The sequence below is a fragment of the Gopherus evgoodei genome, chromosome 2 (assembly GCF_007399415.2).
Source record: "Gopherus evgoodei ecotype Sinaloan lineage chromosome 2, rGopEvg1_v1.p, whole genome shotgun sequence".
NCBI classification, from domain to species: domain Eukaryota; kingdom Metazoa; phylum Chordata; order Testudines; family Testudinidae; genus Gopherus; species Gopherus evgoodei.
Window position 1 is genome coordinate 59,576,526 of NC_044323.1, and position 20,494 is coordinate 59,597,019.

Genomic DNA, 20,494 nt, shown 5'->3' on the forward strand with positions numbered 1-20,494 from the left:
AGCAGATGCCATAATTTTTAGAAAAAGTAAATATCTTGATAGAAAGTTTGAAAAAGAAATACACGCCAGACAAAATCACAGAGCTGAGGTAAGCAGGCGAGGAAAACATATAAAGGTAATGAAGGAGCTATTTAACAAGATTTACAAATGAGCAAGTATTGAGTGAAGGCAAGAAAGTGATCATACTGATCTATGAAAAAGGAGAGAAGAGTGAATGCAAGAACTCAGATGAATCAGCTTATTATGTGCGTTGGTAAAAGCATTCACCAACACTTTGCAGAGGCGAATGAAGAGGTATGTGGAAACAGCACTTGCACAGGAGCAGGCCAGATTTAGACTAGGATGAAGTAAAATAGATCAGTTATTTGTGATCAGGCAGATACCGGAGAAGTTTATAGAACATTATCAAATAGGTTACAACAATTTTATAGACTTCAATCAGGCTTTTGATAGCATTTCACAGAAAGGGATATGGCAAGTTATGAGAATGTATGGCATGCCTAACAAATGAATCAAGTGGATAGAAAACATCTACAGCAGATCAATGAGTGTGGTAAGAGTAGGCAAGAAGCTGATGGAATGGTTCAGGATGACTGTAGAAGTGAGACACGGATGGACCCTGATGCCAAATTTGTTCAACTTGGTACTAGAAGCAATAACGCCTGTATCACTGAGAGATGAAATGGGAGGAATCATGTTATGTGGTAGGACCCCACAAAACCTTAGATTTGCAGACAATATTGACCTGAGTGCATTGGCCAAGGAGGGTTTACAGACACATAACTGTCGACTGGGAAAGCAGAAAATTTGGATTGAAGATCAGCATGGAGAAGACAAAAATTATGGCAAATGGAAGACATGAGAAGAGGTAAAGATCAAACTCAGAGACAAAGAACTAGAACAGAGTAGAAAAATTTGTGTACCTTGAAGTATCTAAGAATGGGAATTGTGAAGATGACATAAGAATTGGACCAGATACTACTGCATTCAGAAGACTTCAAGATCTGGAAGGCTAAAGACATTCTTATAAAAACAAAAATTGGCATTTATGAGAGAACTGTCATGCTGATACTGCTGTACGGGGAGGAATGCTGGAGTATGAGGAAGGCCTATGAATGAAAAGTTTTGACTGCAGACTTGAACTGACTGAGGGGAATACTGAGAGTTTGAAGACCGCAGGAGATAAAAAATGAAGAGAGATAAGAAAGTAGCCAGGGCAAGAAATAACACTGTTACAGAAGATTCAAGAAAGACTGCTGTGATGGTTTGGATATATATCAAGAAAGCACCTGGAAAGGATACCATACATGGCGATACATACCAGAGTGCAAGGAATTGGAAATAGAGGAAGATCAAGGATGTGTTGGATAGATAACACAGTTGAGAATGACAGAACAACAAGGTTTAAAGAAGAACAAAGCTGTGTAGCTTGTGCCAGATAGAAAGTGGTCGACAGACTTCAGTTGGCCCTGTCATCGCTGTTGAGCTGACAGATGCAAATCGAAGAAGAAGAATAAAAGAGTAGGTCCTTCATTTTTATAGCCTGCCTTTCTATGACATCATTTGTACCTGATGAGACAGGAGTTGATTGGATATCTTCTCTGATTTAGGATGCCATCCTGTATTGCCTATGATGAAACTGAGACACAGCAGCAAAGCTTGGAATTGATCAGTTGAATGTCAATGGTAGAGTGTGTTCCCTGAAGCAAGGTAATGTGCTTCAAGCTCTAGGGCTGACTGAAGGAGGATGTCCCTCTTGGCTGCTGAGATTCCTTCAGTGTTGAGGTGCAGCATCCTGAGCTAATGTTTGTGACTCTGGCCTGGAAGAGGACCCCATTGGAGGACCACTCCTTTGGGCTGTATTTGTCTTTGGGTTTCACTTTTTTACAAGAACTTGAGCTCCAATTTTGCATTTTTATCTACTTTAGCTTCCCTTTTCACTACTAACATGGAGATGTTGTGTGATGGTGGTAGGTTTGTTCCTCTTTGCTTTTTATGACTCTAACAATAGCACTTACATAGGTGCCAGTTCCATGGGTGTTCTGGGGCTGGAGCACCCATGGGGAAAAAATGGTGAGTGCTAAGCACCCACTGGCAGCCCCCTATCAGCCTCTCCTTCCTTCCCCAGTGCCTCCTGTGCAGGAGGCTCTGGGGGAAATAGGGAGGAGCAAGGACATGGTGCGCTCAGGGTGGTGGTGGAATGGGATGGGAAGAGGCGGTGGGTACTTAGGTGGGGTGGGGGCAGGGCCTGGGACAGAGCCAGGGGTCGAGCACCTCCTGGCACATTGGAAAGTTGGTGCCTGTGGCATTTACCCAGAACTGAGTTCTGTCACATGCATCTGTGGTATACAATCCTTTGGGCGTCTGTGACCAGTGGTGAATATAGTATGACAGCCTTCCTACAGTATTTATTTTAACAGTTGGAACAAAGTGTCAGAGAAAAACTATTTTAAAATAACCAACAGACGACATGCACGTCTATCTTACCTGAAGTCTTTTGAGCCCTGATGGTAACTTAGGCAGGCCTAACCTCTTCAGAAACCTGAGCGGTATGTAGGGTATATCTACTCTTCCAGTTGAAGGTGTAAATTCCAGCTTGAGGAGATGTATCCCCACTCGCATTGTTGAGCTAGCGCAGTGAAAATAGAGCGTAGCTGTGCTGGCATGAGTGATGGGAGGGACTAGCTGCCCTGAGAACATTATAGCATCTTGGATGGGTATGTATTTGGGGCAGCTCTTTTGTGAACTGGCTCTATCAGAGCTAGTGTGGGTATGTCTCCTCACGCTGGAATTTACACTTCAAGCATGAAGTGTCAACATGGCATCTTTAGGCTGGCTCCCCTGTACGCTTCCCCCATCTCTTAAGAGTCCCTTTTCTAAACTGCTGTAGTCCTTTTGGCCTTCAGTGTGTGCAGGCCTTTTCCTATCATGGCATTGTCTCAAAACATCCTTCAAACATTTGGATGAAGTGGCTTACCTTCCTCACAGCCCCTTGTTACATTAACCCAATATATTCATACACCATCCCAATAACTAGTTCAACATTCAGTATTCTTACATTATTACAGAGCAGCTCCTACTCCATCACGTAGTGTGTCACACAATGGGCTCTACTCTGGTGAAAATATCCTCAGCAGTTGTTATCCCATTGAGGATTTACAGACCTCTGGAGTACATGGTCACAAAGGCCTTTTCCTATGTTAAAGGACTGCTTATGGGACTGCCAAAGCTTGCTCCCTTTTCAAAGATAGTCACAGATCCTGCCAGTTGGGCTCATGGGAATGATGTTGCCGTGGCATGTTGTGTCCCTTGATACCTTAATGCAAAGGGAATAGGAAGGGAGACTTCTTTCTTAACTATCTGACTCTGCTGATAGAGACAGGAACACACAAACACACTGCTCTTTGACAGTGAGCATGGTTTGGAAACATGCTGCTTCTCCAGCAAACACAGCTTTTTAAAAAGACTACAGGCCTCTGACTTGTCCCTCATGCTGGAATTGCATATACCTATTACTTTAAATGTAGGTCCGCAGTAACTTCTGCATCACTCCAAGCTGGTTGGCTGAGGCGGGGGAACAAACAGACAGAAAAGAAAGAGTTGTGATGCACAGATCCCTAACTCCCAGCAGTAGAACTGGTGAACAGGGAGTTGTCTGAGCCTTGTGCTGCGTGGTCGAGTTTCTGGGCCTTCACCACAATACTGTCTCATGCCCCAGAAACCTACATATATTTCTCCCTGGGTAAGGACTGTTGTCATTTTATATCTATGGGGAATAAAATAAAATTGATTAAATTCACAAAGTTACACTCTCTGCCATTGACACTGATAAGCCTTCTAATTTTTACAGTTATTGCACTGAAAATATTTTCCTTTTAGACTAGAATAATTTTTCATTCCGCAGTGTAAACAAGCTGATTTAGAAACAATCATATCTGAGGTTTTATCATTTTCTTTTTACAGCACTTATGGAAGCGCAAGATATTGAACTGTACCTGAGACCACTGAGAAGACACATTCAGTTTCTTCAGGAGACAGAATTCCCCAAGATCCATTCTTTAATTCCCCCTTTGTTTCACACCATCTGCCTGATCTGGAGTCACTCCCAGTTTTACAGTGTGCCTGCACGAATAATAGTTCTATTGCAAGAGTTCTGCAATCTGTTCATTGACCAGGTAGCTCACAATATAAATCATAAACTATATGTACCTAGTAAATAAGGGCCAGCCAATAAATGGTATGCTAATAACAAAAGAATATGAATTTAGCCTGTTAGTTTTTCTAATAAATAGCACAATTAGAAGATGAATCATGTTTCTGCAGAAATCTCAAATTACCATTTCACTACTAAACCTGCAGCACGGCTAAATAATTAGAACTATCCGTGCTGCCGTTTCGCAAGTTCTTTGTTAAAAAATGCAATAATCTCTTTGCATAAAGAAGAAAAAGTATTCTTCAAAAATCATGCAGTGCTCGGCAAGTTATTTCTTCTGTTGCCAGGCAAATCCAATCTCTCTTTTCTTAGCAGGCATAATGAAAACTATTTGCTTTATCAAATTGCATACTTGTGATAAGAGCTATTCAAATCAAGAAAATATGGAATTGGCAAGCAAATTGTCAGTGAGTGACTTTGAAATGCTGCATTTTATATACTCCCACAATCAATAAACTCTCCCTATTTAGCAGGGAAAGTCCCAATAATGTAACACATACTGAGCCTTTCCCACTTTTTCCTTCCAAACATCTCTCCTAGCCCAACATATCTTAGTGGCGCTAAGACGTGTTCATAGTGGTAGCATTTAAATGTAGCCATTTCTTGAGGTCCAGTATGGCGGACACTGTTCTTCTGGCCAAGCAAATATAGGACTCCCTTCAAAAACAGTCAATAGCATTTGTTAATTGGCCAAAAAAGTCACCTTTGAGAAGCACAAGAGAAACTGACACTCCCTACCCTACTTCAGAGCATGTGTGCACAGCTGCCACAGCATTCAAATCTCCTGCTGGCCAGGGAATGAAAAATGAAGGAACTGATTCTCCTTTCACACTAGACATTTACTCCTGATTTATGCCATAAAGACAGAGACTTGTCAGAGTTATTGCTGAACAGGGAGCAGGACCACTAGGAGACAGCTCTGGGAGGACCAAATGTACTGTTGCTGCTGTTATATTTGCATTTCATGTTTACAGTGGAATTGCAGTGATGCTTAGCTTTTCTCAGAAAAAAATGGTGTGAGCACCTGTGCCCCAGAAGAAAATATATAGTTATTTTTGTGAATGCAAGATGTGGTACCAGCGTGACAGAGGGTAACAACAGTGGTTGCTGTGCCAGTATACAACTGAGCCTTCCGTGTCTATTTTTATTTATAGATTAAGTTTTCAGTGGTTTGTCCCCATTTTGTTATGCTTTCATTTTTCCATGCCATCTCCTTCCATGCTACTACGTTTATGCTGGATTTTGGAAGGTTGAGTTACAAAGTTTAAATATTAACGTTTCCATTGAAGCTTTCCTGAGTGCTCTAGATTTCCTGTAGTGACTGTTACTACATTCTTCCTTTTTTTATTTTGTATTTGCAGAGTAATTAATCTAGTCTTACTATTGCTACCAACATGGTTTTTTAAATTAAAAAAAAATGCTAAAAGCAGAGGCCACAGAAACCACAGTATCTATGAATGCTCCAAACACAGAAGACAGATCCTATTTAAAAAGGGAAACTGTTAGTAGACTAGTGTTAATGATGTACGTGTGATTCTGTTTTACTTCTTAATTCTGATTTCTAACAAAATGGGCAGCTACACTTAGAACCAGTTAGAAGTGATGCTGACTGACTTGAAAGGAAACCTCAAAGAATGTATGGCCACTTCTGCATTGGCTGCAAAGTTAGGCGTGGAGAGTGTTGAAGTTAAATAATGAAAAATAACTAGGGGTGGGACTATAATGCTTTATCTGTTTATATGAGAGGAGTGGTGAGAGAGTGAGGAAAAATAAAAGCGAGATGGCAACAGAGCTGGAATTTTCCCAGTCTGTTGTGTAGGTAACTTCTCATATGAAGTATACTAATTTAACAAATTCAGTTCTTAGATCTGGTGTAACAACCATTAATTACAAGTTTGCGTCAAATTTGAATAAGCCTGACCAGGCGAAAACAATAATGCTTTACTTTTCTATATAAACAGAGAATTTTCATCCAAGAGTGTTGGTTCATCTTTACAGATGTCAGCTGCATCATTTTCGCAACACCTCAGTTGTTGTTGTCATCCCTATTTTACTGTTGTGGAAACTGAGTGCCCAAAATGGTACTGAAACTTATGGGTTAGTGGTAGGTCTGTGGATCTGTTTAAGTATCGGATTGCTTTTTGAGAGTAGAACCCAGTCTGCTGTTTAACTGAGAGACCACTCTGTCTCCTGGTACTGTTCTACAGCAGTCTCATCTAGTTTTTATAATACAAGATTGGGTGTCCAGATATCAGGATTATTTCCAAACTCTGTCACTGACTCAATTTGTGATGTCGAGCTGCTTCATTGACCACTCTCTGCTTCATTGACCACTCTCTGCTTCAGTTTTATTATCTGTAAAATAGAGATACTAATACTTGTATACCTCACAGGGAGTTGAGACTTAATTCATTAATGCTTGTGAAGCACTGAAATAATCTGATGGAAGGAGCTATTGAAATACAAATTATTATTATTTATTAATGTTATTTTATTTATTTTAACAGTGTATTTGCTTACACAAAAGGTAGATATTTTTACCATGCACTGATTCTATATTACTCAAGTCAACTGAAAGTCAAAATAGGCTTCTATCTCTGTATTTAAAATGTTTTTATCTAGTTATTTCATGCACTGCTTTAGCCATTAAAGGAGTCAGTAATAAGATATTTACTGTGTTGTTATTTAATTGTACCATACCAGTTTTAGTAGAGTAATGCTCATGATTAAATACTTTTTCAGGGGCTTTGAATGTAACCATACACAGTTAAATAAAAGCAAATATATTCTCTTGAGGTTATCTGCCTAGTGAGGTCTTGATTAAATTGGTTGTACTGAATGGTTCACCAGAGAAAAGTACTTAATATGAAAATAGACAATGAGGATAAATAGTTATATACAGGAATGCCATTGGTAAGAGTTAAACTTAGCTATGCTTTGTTGAAAAAAACAGTTAAATTTGTGTGGTTTAAAAAAAAAAAAGCCTAATCTAATATTTAATACTCAGACAAAACTCTGATTCATTTCAGTGGGGAATTTTGACTAACTTTAAATGTAATAGAGATCCCACTGGTAAAGGCTTAGTCCAGGTCACTATTGTAATGAGCAAAATAGATAAGCAATCTTTGCATTAGGCTACAATTTTGTTAAATTCTTTCTTAGATTCTTTGTGAAATAGAAAGCAATTTCCAAAGAGTTTTTTTGCTTTGCAATTTTTCCTGTTAAAGAAAAGTTCAACTATAGGTAATTACATGATTTACTTTACTTATTTAAAAATCTCTATAGCTAGAGAACTACTATCTTGAAACCTCTGTAATTCTATCCAGAGTCTATATGCAAAGTTATTACAAAAACGATGTTAGAATGCTAAGGTTGCAAAGTCAAGCATTCAAAAGTTAGGAAATACTGTATTGGAACTAAGGTTGCTTGTGCAACCTTTGTGTGTTTATGATACACCCTTTAATTACATGGTCATTAACTATTTTGTGCACAGTTGAAACTTTGGAATGGAAATGTTCCAGGCTCAATTTAGTCTTCAGGGGAGTATTCTCTAGTGATTAGACCCTTCTGCTCCCCCCACGCCCAGCCTGTCCTTTTCTCTCTCTGCTCCTGTCCCCCCAGCCTATTCCTGTTCTCCCTTCTCTTATCCCTTTTCCTGACCCTGCTGCTCTGCTTCTAACCCCTCTGCATTTGAGTCAGGATACTTCCTCCTTCTCCAAAGGTGAAAGGTTGAGAGAATTTTGCTTCTACCCTGTAACAAGGCTCTACTGAGCATGTGCAAATGGCAATTTTCCAAGATATATAATTTGGTCAGATTTGGCTGCATTTTCAGTGAGAAAACAAAAGACAACTTAGTGACTTCCATTGCCAAATTTCTGATCCCTGCTATAAAGAACAGAAGTGTAGAGCATCTCAATGAATCACTTGTAAGAATTTTTTAACATGAACAAAACAATGTCTTTATTTCACATTTAGAATCGACTCATTTTTGCAGAACTTGAATAAATGAATAAACATTCAGTCTGAGCCTGATATGGAAAGCTTCACCTTGAACAATTAAAGTTTTTGTAAAGTTATAAGTAGCAGGGTCTAATTATGGAAAGTGTTGGGCAACACTCGGTGGTGGTGCTGCCAGCTCCGCCTATAATAAAACAATTACTGTGACATAGGTATTTCTGGTTTTCATTTTGAATAGCTAAAGAGTCCATGAATGAGCCCTCTTTTTGAAAAGCTTCAGTAGTGTACAAAATAAAGTCATACCAGTCTGAGGCTGGCAGTTCTAACTGTGTGTGTAATAAAGATTAGAGAGCTAAGATAGGAATTTATCAATACACAGAGAAATCTGTCTCTAACATTAAGTAATATTTTCCCCAAGTATTACTTCCCCAAGTGTTTTTTTCCGCCACTATGAACGAACCACTGCACTGTCACTGTGCACGAAGATAGCACGCCAGGGCTGGCTTGATTCCATGACTTACGTGACAAATTTGACGTTCTGATGACATGATATGCTGCAGCAAATATTGATTATTTTTTATATGTGTTTTTGTTTAAATAATCTTAAATGTAACTTGGGAAAATTGACAAGCTAGAATTTTTAGGCCTAACAATTTTAAATTATTAGTATATTAATATATAAATATTATAATTAATTTAACTGTTAGGCCTTGCATAGAGAGTAAGAAGTGTCTTTTTGACTGAAGTCATGGCTAGCTTTGAAAGCAGTGATTTCTTTTGGTCTTCCTCTATCTTTTTTTTAATTCTAGGCTAGATCATACCTCTCACCAGAAGATCTTTTGAAAGGAGAAATTGAAGAAACATTGGAACATGTGCAAATAGCTGTAAATACCTTAAGGAGCTTTAAGAATTTCTTCTTTAGCCACAGAGAAAAGTTGGCAAGTTACTTCACCAATAGCAAGGAATTTAAACCATGGGATTTCCAATCTAATATGGTGTTTGCCAGATTTGACCTATTTCTCAACCGCTTAGTGAAAATTGAGGTATTATTTACAATTTGCAATTATATTTATCCATTTTCCAAGCAGTGTAGATTATCTGAGAATGCCTGCACCACATCTGAAGTGCAGGGGACATTGTCCAGGCTTGCTGGAGGAAGGTAGCAATGCTTTGAGTGGTATGGGGTTGGAATTCAGAAACTGCAGCAAAAAGGTGGATGGGGGTCAGCTTGGTCACACTGACTCATCACCTGAGAATGTAGGGAAAAAAGTTTAAAAGGTGCAAGCCCAGGCATTGGAAGCCCTTTCTCCAGGCAGCAGGCAAGGTAGCACCCATCCTTTCTCCCTCCTCTGGAGGTGACGAATATCAGGTTTGGTCAGGACCTGCTGTTGGCATTGTGCTTTAGGGGGGCTCGGAAGGAATTTTTCTCTCACCACCAGATTGGCCTAGGTGGAGTGGATTTTTTTTCTGCCTTCCCCACAGTGGGAAGTGTGAGGGGGATGTCCAGTGCAAGTAATCCATTGGGAAGGCATCCAGTGACCAGATAAATGGCCTGGTAAAAGACTTAAAAAGGAGGTGCTGTTTAAAGGAACGAAATGTGGTGGGGGGGTTCAGGGCTCCTCCAAGCCCTGTTTCTTATACCCCACCTTAACCCTCCTACAAGGGGGTCGGGGGGTTAATGGTAAAGTCCAAGCCATGGGTTGTCTGGGGGACCTTGATGGAAAATGAAGGGGGTTGGTGGAAGTCCTGGGTTATTTGAATGAACATGGAGTTGCCTGCTGCACTGTACACTTCTATCTGCCAGGTAGTCCCAGACATCTCTAGTAATAAAGTTGTGGCCTCATTAATCCATATCAAGCGTCTCCTGTCCTTTCGGTACAGCCGGACAAACAAGTTTTCTTTTCTTCCTGAAAAGAGTTGGAAGTTTGTGTGATGGGTTCAGTCATAGAGACCCCCCGTCCCCCTTGGGACTGTCGCCTGATCTGCTGAAACTACCTCTGAGTCCGGAAGGGAATAGGGACAGAAAAGTAAGCAGAATAGGTGAGAGTGAAGCTCAGAAGAAGCTGGAACTGCACAGGTTGCAAATTGCAAGAAGGAAAGAGAGGTGCGCAAAGACATGTATCCTGCAGGTGGAAGTTTGGGTCCTGGTAACTGCTGCGGTGGGAACAGACCCCAAGGACTCTGTAGCTGGAAGCAAGCTCAACCTGAGTGAAAGCAGGGGGAGTGGGATTTTTCTGGCTAATGAAGGGTCTGTCATAGCTGGTAGCTGTGAGCCCACAACTGGATCAGGGTCACATTCCCTTTCGGGGGACACAGGTATGTCAGCCTCAGAGGGGAGCCAAAGAGGAAAGTCCAGATGGCCGGTGAGATGGAACAGGAGAGTCTGGCCACCTGTTGTAGGGAGGCTTCCCCAGGAGGAGGATGAAGGATCTGTATCTGAAATGCTAGACCCCTCACCTGTGGATCAGGTTTTAAGGGAAGACTCGGAGTCAGATCTCCTGGAGGGGAGAGTCCTCCCAGCTGACCTTTTGGGAATAGAGAGTGGGGTGCCCAAGGCGATTTTACCAGTCCAAAGCACTCCATTAAAAGATGTTGTTCCTGCTATGCTTGTAAGAAATAAAACTCTTTCTTCAAGGCAGGAGGAAGAAAAACTTTGCATTTGGGAAGCATCACAAGCGGGGTGGGGGCCCAACACAAAGAGATTCCAGAGGGGTGGGCCAAGGGCAGGCATGGTTGTAGTGCACCTTTTGCTTGCCAAAACCTCAAACACATGCCTGAAATAAGAGCCTTCTCCAAAAAGGCAGGAGAATCTGTGTTTGAGCACCTACCATGGTACACAAAGGGACTGGAAAATGTAGTAGACACTAGGCAAGCCAGGCTGTGACCAAAGTCTATCTGTCATAAGTTGGCTGTTAATCTTGTGTCTTTTGCTACTTCAGCTATTGGTCAAGACAAAGAAGTTGATGCTAATGGTAAACGCTTTAAAAATGTGTAACATACCTGATTTGTGGAAAAAACTTTTGTACATGCTAGGAATGGTGACAAAACAGTCCCACGAGCATGTTGATTTTCAGCTTATACCTGTAGATAGGCTGGAAGCTTGGCACAGCAGCAAAAGCATAACAGGCTTATGCTGCTGTGTAGAAGGGGAAACTGAGGCACACCGCCTCATGGCATTGGTGGCTAAATGCTCACCTGTACTTTAACAGATACTGCTATCTGTATTCTGTTAGCAATACTACACCCCAACATGATTTCAGGCACCTGGGGACCCCAAACCTTGCTAGACACCTATGAATGACATCGTAGGGTTTAATGGTACTGCGAGTGTGTGTAACCAGAGACAAACAGGGATTTTACATGTACTGCCTCTGCCATGGACAGTTCCAAGACTCTGGCAGTAAGTTCAGGAGGAGGGTGTGACTTTGCACTCCATATGTTTTATGGAAATATAAATATGGATATGATGTAACTGGAATATGCTTCATGCAAAAGGTCTCTTGTAAGGTATCATTACAAAGTGTATGATTTACCGAATGTGTTCATCCTATTTGTTTGCATGCACTATTTCTATGTCTGGAGTCCCAAGCCATCAGAGAAAACAGGCTCAGAGGTAGTTTCAACACATCGGTGACAGTCCCAAGGCGATCTCTGTGACTGAACCCATCACAGTGTGCATTTCTAAATACATTATCAAACAGTTCCCTTTGTTCCTCTGGGATACAAGACGCTTATTTCCTTCATGTGACATCAGAAAACATTAGAAATTAAATTTAATTTGGCACAGACTACAAAGAAGGTGACACTAGGTTCAGCCTTACATTTTATTCAGAGAAGTATGTTAAACTTTCATGTTAACATTTTGTTGTGCATAATAACAAGAAATCAACACACTATACATGAAAGTGTTTGTTTATATTCCACTAATTCTTTCTACCTGGATGCTGATGAAATTAAAGCAAATTTTTACAGTTAGGTATTTAGATTGGATAATTTTAATATGTTTCCACTTGGGTTATAATCCTGCGAGTGACTCTCTGTGTGGATGAACCCTGTGTCTATATGGAGTCACTTGGAGAATCTGGACCTTCCTTTTTTACGTCCTGGTTACTCAAGCCAGTGCAGATTTTAACTTTAAAGATTTTTGTTATTTTGGTCAAAATGAGTCAAACCAGGCAAAAATGTCTCTCGTGATGGTTTCCATTGTTTTGTGTTAAGACACATAGTTAATTATATTTTTCAATTATTTAGGATATCTTTGTTGTCATGTTGGAATTTCAAAAGCTGGAAAAGCTGGAGTTTGGTGGGGTCAAGGGGAAAACTTTGAGTGAACAAATCTACAGGATGAATGAAGAATTTATAGAAAGCTGTAAAGTTTTCAAGGAGAAAACATACGATCCTTCAGATTACAATAACGTGGTAATGTTGCACTTTTCATATTGGTGTTTCTTAATTTTTTTCTTAATAGTAATGAAAAAATTTAATGGTTGTGAAAGTGAAAAATGTATTAGAGCCAGGCAGAGTATAGGTAGGCATTATACAGATTTCCTATGCAACTTTGCTAATGCACCCAGGATCTGACCCCCATCACTTCTTGCTATTTATACTTGTCTTTTCAAGAACAGTTTTCCTGGTGTTTTTTCCTAGCTGAATTCTTTGGTGGTTTTATGAGGTGCACAAGTGTCAAAAAAAGCATCTATCAGGGTCTTTTGAGGATTTGAACATTGGTCTTCAGGGGGGCTCCACCCACTGCCCATGAAGAGGGACACCCTGGGTCCAGTTCCCCTTCTCCAATGACTCTTGTTGAACAAAGGATAAAGAGACAGAGGCAGCCCCCCCATCAGTATCTTCCATGGCTAAATGGTTAGCGCATTCTTCTGAGTCACGTGGGAGAGCCCTGTTCAAATCTTTTCCCCTCGCTCAGGTAGAGAGGGAAATTGAACCTGGTCTCCCACATCCCAGAGGAGTGCTCTAACCACTGGGCTAAAAGTGATAACTGAGGGAAGTAGTATCACCACTGCTGCCGCTACAAGATTTTTAATGGGACCCAATCCAGTAGGTGGCCTCTGAACACACTTGCTAAATCAGGCCCTATTGGTGTGAGAGGCACTCCTTTGCCTGTCTTTCCCTGGTTCCTGGATTACACTGGGGCTTAATGAGAGATGGGTATTGAGATGCCTAGAGTGAGGTAGCAGTGTACATGCCTAAAGGTAGAAACTTAGGTGCCCTGGGAACTTTTACCCTGAAAACTTACTCACTGAATGAGCTTAGGCACCTACGGGATTAAGGGGCAGCTGACTGGGGACTATGTGGATCTCAGTAGTCTCTAAGTACCTTAGTGGATCAGAACCTTTGTCAGTTTGTTAGACTGTAATTGCATGGTTCTACTCTGACCAAATGGCATTATGAATTCCCATGTCTCTCTCTCCATGAAGCCAAATCAAGTGGGAAATCCTGGCCTTATTGAAGTCAATGGAAGTTTTACCAATGACTTCAATAGGGCCAGGATTTCACCACAAGTGTTATCAGTTTACAAGTTAAGAGGTTTTCTAACACCACCCCTGCAAACTCTACTTGCATTCTGAAAGTCAAAATAAGCCTTTTTTCTTTCTCTTGTGTCTTCACCAGTAATAAAAATTCTGCATGCTCAAATTATCAGGGCTGTCCTTAGAATTTGTGGTACCTTAGGCTGGATGATTAAGCTGGTGCCCCTGTGCCTGTCTTGCTCTTAGCAACACAAACATAAGCTTACACTATTTGAAAACTTGCCACATGCATGTTATTAAATCCAGTTTAACTTAATTAAGCATACTGCAATGCTGATGGACTAGCACTAAAGAGGTAGCACTATAGCAAAAAATTCTGATTTGACAGAATGATGCAAATATAATTTTTTAATTTGTCAACATTTTATTGGAAATTTATTTGAAGAGGTATTGGAACAAGGATTTGTTTTCAATTAAAAGCAATCTTTCTGGCTTTTTTGGCTGAAAAATCAGTAATAATTTCATCGTATGACAAAGTGATGTCTTGTTTGATTGCAAGAATAGCAAGACCAATCAAGTGTTCCTGACTCCTTGGAGAGCGGAGATAGTTTCTAATGAGCTTTCATTTTGAGAAACTCCGTTCTCCTGATGCTACTGTTACAGGAATTGTCAGTAGAATACGAGTGGCAATGTACACATTAGGGTATATGTCAACAAGTTTGCTGGTATGAGTGAACTGTACAATGTCCATCATCGATTTTGCATGTGGCAACATTGATGACGGTGTACTCAATTCTTCATACAGTTCATGTCCATTTAAATCAAAATGATCGCCGTGCTTCAGGAGGCTTTCTAGGTCAGGGGTCCCCAACGCGGTGCCTGAGGGTGCCATGGCTCCAGCAGGGGCCTCTCAGTGCACCCACGTACTGGCCAATGGATGAGCATCCGTTGAAATGCCACTGAAATTCGGCAGCATTTCGGCAGCAATGCCTCTGGATGACGCCGCTTGCCACCGACAAGCAGCATCATCCAGAGGCGTCACCGCTGAAATGCTGCTGAATTCGGCAGCATTTCGGCGGATGCTCGTCCACTGCCACAGTCCTTCATCTGGTGCCTGCCAGATGAAAAAGGTTGGGGATCACTGCTCTAGGTTCTTGCACTTTGTCATTAGTTGCTCTTGTTTTCCTATTTCATTGAATTTAGTCCCGTTCAGCCCATGGCCAGCTGAGGGAATGGAACCCCAGGCTGACAGCGAGTTGAGTGGCACAGCCGGGGTCTCAGCCACTGGCCTGCTCAGCCCGCTACCAGCCTGGGGTTCCTTGGGTGTGCCCAGGCCAGCAGTGGATGCTGAGTTGGGGCTGGTGGCCGGGACCCCGAGTGGCAATGGGACAGCAGCCGGAACCCGAGAGCAGCGGCGGGCTGAGCCACTCAGCCCACCGCTGCATGCCATCAAAAATCAGCTCATGTGCCACCTTTGGCACATGTGCCATAGGTTGCCGACCCCTGCTCTATACATTAGTAAGGAGATGAGCATATTACAGTTGTTGGAGGGCTCTATTTAGCAGTAACAGGGCTATAGGAAAGTCAGTCAACATTTTTTGTTTCTCTGATGAAAACTGGCCCACTCCCCTCCTCATACCAAACCTGTCACTAATAATTGTCAACAACTTAATTTTCTGTTTTTGGCTAAGATATTGAATTTTTTTTTAATATTGAAATTGAATTCAGGATTGTTAGCAAGCATTTTTGGCGAACAAATTTGTTTAAATGACAATCTAAATGGCAACGCAGTACTGCTTTCATGCTTGGCTCACCCCCCAGCCTTCTGGTCCAACAGCTGCAGTAGAGGAGGAGATAGGTGGAAAACTGCAGGACCCCAAAATCCACCTCTTGGGGTGCAGAGTGGCAACAGCAGCAGCAAACCCTCAGGTCCAATCATACACCAATGGGCACCACCGCCAGCCCAACAAACCATGGTCAAGTTAGCACAGCATCTGATCTCAGGGACAGGGCACCCATGGAGCCACAGCAGCTTATCCTGCCCTGTGCAGCTCCCCACCGGATGAGATGGATCGCTGCCAACCCGGGGGAGAAACGCGCTCCCCAGCTAGGGTGACCAGATCCAGATGTCCTGATTTTTATAGGGCCAGTCCTGATATTTGGGGCTTTGTCTTATATAGGTACCAATTACCTCCACCTAGGCTGACCAGACAGCAAGTGTGAAAAATTGGGACGGGGGTGGGAAAGAATAGGAGCCTATATAAGAAAAAGACCCCAAAATCGGGACTGTCCCTACAAAATCGGGACATCTGGTCACCCTACAGGTGAGTTCCTTCCCCCACCCTTCCAGAGACCCCAGCAGCCTCCCTCAGACTGTGCTGCATTCATCTCTCTCTAGGACCCAGCTGCCCTGCTCTTACATGCTCCACTGCTTCCCATCTGTCAGGGCTCCCAACAGAGCAGTGCCCCCAGACCTAGTGGTGCCCTAGTTGGCTGCCTATTCTGCTTATGGCCAGGGCCGGTGCTACTATTTAGGCAGCCTAGGCAATCACCTAGGGCGTCAGAATAATTGGTGGGCGCCGTTTTGCCAAAGGGGGCGGCAGACGGCTCTGGTGGAGCTGCCGCAGTGATGCCTGCAGACGGTTGGCTGCTCGCGCGGCTCCAGTGGACCACCTGCAGGCATGACTGCAGCAGCTGCACGGGAGCCACGGAGCACCGGGCCTTCCACAGGCACCACTGCCGCAGCTCCAGCGGAGCCGCGGGACCAGCGCGCGGGGTGGTGAAATTACTGTCCTCCTAGGGCGCTCAAACCCCTAGCGCCGGTCCTGCTTATAGCTAAGGGTGGCCCTGCAAATTATAACCTATCTACATTTGTGTAACTCCTCCATCTTCCGATTATGGCCATCATGACATCTGTTGCAATCCACTGCTGTCAGTGTGTTTGTACAGGTGCAAAAGATTGGAGTTTAGGGTTCCTTTATCCTCCTTGTGGGTGCTGCAGGACTTTCAGCTCGCTTGTTAATTATTTTTGTCACTAAAGTAAGCAGCTGGAACTCTAAATGCAGACAGGGAGCACATCTTTTGGGTAAGGAAATTCCCTTTTGACAGACACTGTTTAGAACAGAACAAAATATTAAGATTATGCAAATGAATTTCATATATATTTATTAATAGAGAATGGAAGAAAATGAGGTACTATGAAGCATGGTGATTTTTGCAAATATCTGAAATATTTTAGTTTTTATTGTTTAAAAAAAAGCAAAAATCATGCAAGTATAATTTGTAATGTATTAGGTTTTATTTCTCTAACTTCTTTTACTATATTAACATTCATAAGGCAAAAGCCTGAGCCTACTGAAATCAGTGGACATTTTGCCATTGACTTCAGCAGGATCAGGATTTCATTTGCAATATGCATATTGTAAAATATACTGTTTGATAAGAATAATGAAACCATTCTTACTAAACTTCAGCTTAAATCTGATCGGGCTAAAATTCTGACAAAATATTAGGACCAGATTCTAGTCCCATTAAGGCTACTTTGCACTGCATGAAAGCCTTAAAGCTATTCTGGAAAAAAATGCTGGTTGTTATAACGCTTATTATACCTCTCTCCTAGCCCTAAGTGATGGTGATTTGAGAGAGCATGGGCATGGCTGGAGCACTGCTGTGTTCTGACAATCCTGTGTACCCCCAGCATGGTACAGAGCCACATTGTCCCAAACTCCTGGCTTTGTGCAGTTTGCACTATCTAACCTTAAGCTTGTGTTCCCTTACCCCTTTTAAAATATGTACTGAATGCTCCCTGGATTAACAGGTATAAAATGTGATCAAACACTAAAGCTTCTTTAGAATCATAGAATATCAGGGTTGGAAGAGACCTCAGGAGGTCATCTAGTCCAACCCCCTGCTCAAAGCAGGACCAACTCCCAGATGGATTTTTGCCCCTGAAACCTAACTGGCACCCTCAAGGGTTGAACTCAGAACCCTGGGTTTAGCAGGCCAATGCTAAACCACTGAGCTATAGCCACCCCCTGCCCTTTAACCTTAATTAAAATACAGCTATTGGCACTTCTCACAAAATGGAGATTGCAAGTTGTTATAAGTTAATCACTTGTTAAGGCATTGATTCCTTATTTAGTGACTCTGCAAAGGCAGCATTCACAGTGCATCTCAGAACACTCATATTATATTTAAAGCCTATTGACTTTTCAGCTTAGTGCTAACTCAAGCGTATTCAAAAAGTATTAACTTTCTTTTTTTTATGGTGAGCATTCTTACTTTTGTAGGCAGCCTTAGTGTTGACTGAAGAGACAAAAAAGTAAGACCAAGCAGCAATTAGCTGTAATGTTTTTCTTGTCATCACTAAAACATTACTTTTATTCAGGTTTTCAGGAAATGTTTGCCTTTGGGTTTTGTAATGCTAACAAGAAGCTTTAATAAACAATAGCTGTCAGGGTAAAGCTAATGTGTGTGCATTGTGTACTATTCATTGCACAATATATGAGCTATGTCAAGCTATTTCCTCACAAGTGTTCTACATGCATCTCAATACACAGCATACTGCGCATGGTTAGTTAATATATAAATTATTGGAAATTCAAGAACTTCTTCAAATGATCAGTTTTGTTGACATGACCTATGATTGTGTTCTCAAACAAGACCAAAGAAAATCTTTGTTCTTGGAGCACAAATCTAGGCTATTTACCGTAATCTGATATAGGAATATGCCATAGCTCATTGGTAGAAACATATTTGAGTTTCTCTAATTGTCTAGCTGTGGGATAATACATATAGTTCCCCTCCTCCATTTATTTTCATCTCATTTGATTGCTGTATGTTAAGACTATTTCCTATGTGCTATTTTTGGAGATTATAAAGAAAGAACTAAAAAGACAAGAAATGATTTAAAACTTTTTCTGAAGATGTCTGGTTTAATTTAGCTTCCTATCTTGTGCACTGTCTGTTACCTTTTCTTATCCTTATTGCCTTACTTCCAGCATCTATCAAAGCTGCGTTGCTGGACTTGCTTATACTCTCGGCAACCCCAGATAGCCAACATTTGTGAGACTTTAATCTAATTAACATTTCTGTAAATGAAATTTTTTAAACATGAAAAAAAAATATACAAGATGTAATTTTTATTCAGACTATGACCATACTTGCAGCTGCATGTAACTTAGCAGAAATCTTGCTAAAACGATAGTGGAACTCCTTTCTCTGGGTTTCCATTCAGTTATAGCATGAGCAGACATTAAGGCTCCTTTTCCTGTCCTGTGGTACCTTACAGAAGGTGCCCAACTCGGAACATGCTTAGGCATCATGATTATGCAAATTAGTCTTTTGAGTCTGACAAGAACCGTAGTAACATTTTTAGTTTTAAAAAATGGTGCTAGTGACTGTTTGCATTTGCCTAGGTTTTTTTATTTATAATTGTGAGGTCAGTCTGCATAACTGGCCAGCCCTAGATGAGGGCAAGCTATGAGGCTGCCTGCGGTGCTCTAAGCTAGAGCCTCCTACTGGAATTTGGAATGTTTGCCCCCAGTTGGTTGTTTTTAGTAGGTGCCAAGTTCTGCTTTGCTCAGGACTAAGTTATACGAAAGATCTGACAGACTGGCTTCTCAAAACTGATATCGCAGTCACATAGGGCCCGATCCTGCATCAATGAAATTGATGGGAACTTTGCCATTAAATTCAGTGGGAGCATGCCCATAGTGACTTATTTTGTTGTTTGTTTTTCTCCTCATTCTTTCTTGTCTCCCCTCCCCATCTGTACTCCAGGGAAAATGTCCAACCCTTCTGGTAACAGAGAATTGCATAATTATGTAGGATACCCCAGTTCAGGACTGGGCCAATGAGTGAGCATTTGCTCTGGAGGAAGTTCTTCTTCCTCTGCACTGGAAGGATCCTAATCACTCTGCAGCAGGGTCATGCTTGCACTGGTGCCAGCACAAGACGCAGCAGAGATATCTTGGGACTCCCCTGTTCAGGGACTGCACAGATGGTGCAGCCTTTGGAGCAGGCTAAGGCAGTCCTCAGAGCTTCCCTAAGTTGAGTCCCTGCTTCACTGACCTTTGTGGAACCTACTGAGGGTCAGAATTGCCAAGTTGTGAGAATGCCCCAGGCATATATCACGCACCCTCTGCCTTCATTGGCCGACTTCGGCTCCTCCCCAGAACGCCCCTTACAGCTGGGAGTGCTGCAGAAGTAGAGCAGAGATAGCCATGTGAGCACAGCACATGGCCATTGGGTTTCCCTGTACCCAGCGTATTTCCCAGAGGAAATGCCTGCCCTATGAACCCCATTGAGGCAAGGGGTCCTAGCACAGTGATGAAATGATGCCCTTCTGGCCTGATTCTCCTCTCAGTAGTGTAAATGAGGAGTAACTTCATTGATATCAAGATGAAATGTCTGCTTGGAGGGTGAGGTACATAGTGGAAAGAGAATCCTATCCATGAACTCTTCTCCATGGGAGGCACTCACCTACAAACAGTGCTCTGTGTAGAAAGAGCCCCAAGATATTAACCTAAACTTGAGCAATAATTAGTTAACTGTTATCTTTTAGATATTAATGGAGTATTGTAATATAGAAAAGTTCTCCTGTAGAAAACAAGGGTTATTGTGTTGCCTAATATACAGTAGCTGCTGATTCTCTGGTTATCTTAATTAAGCATATAGTATCTTTGACTCTAACTCATTGCTTACTTAGTTGATTTGAAAATTAATGTATTTGAGCAGAAGTTTGATGCCTATATACGGAGGTGAAAGTAAGCTGGTATGGCCCAGTACGGAGTACCGGTAAAAAAAAGGTGCAGTTGTGTATCGGCAAATAAGTGGA

General features: G+C 41.8%; 1 protein-coding gene across 6 annotated transcripts in view; it reads left to right on the plus strand.

The window, feature by feature from the left end:
- Positions 1-20,494, plus strand: part of DNAH11 (dynein axonemal heavy chain 11) — a 296,073-nt gene that overhangs the window by 31,033 nt on the left and 244,546 nt on the right. For all 6 annotated transcript variants that reach the window (XM_030550733.1, XM_030550734.1, XM_030550737.1 and 3 more), the window contains exons 6-8: positions 3,964-4,175; positions 8,980-9,213; positions 12,422-12,589. In XM_030550733.1, coding sequence (XP_030406593.1) covers positions 3,964-4,175; positions 8,980-9,213; positions 12,422-12,589 — 614 coding nt within the window. The remainder of the gene's footprint in view (positions 1-3,963; positions 4,176-8,979; positions 9,214-12,421; positions 12,590-20,494) is intronic.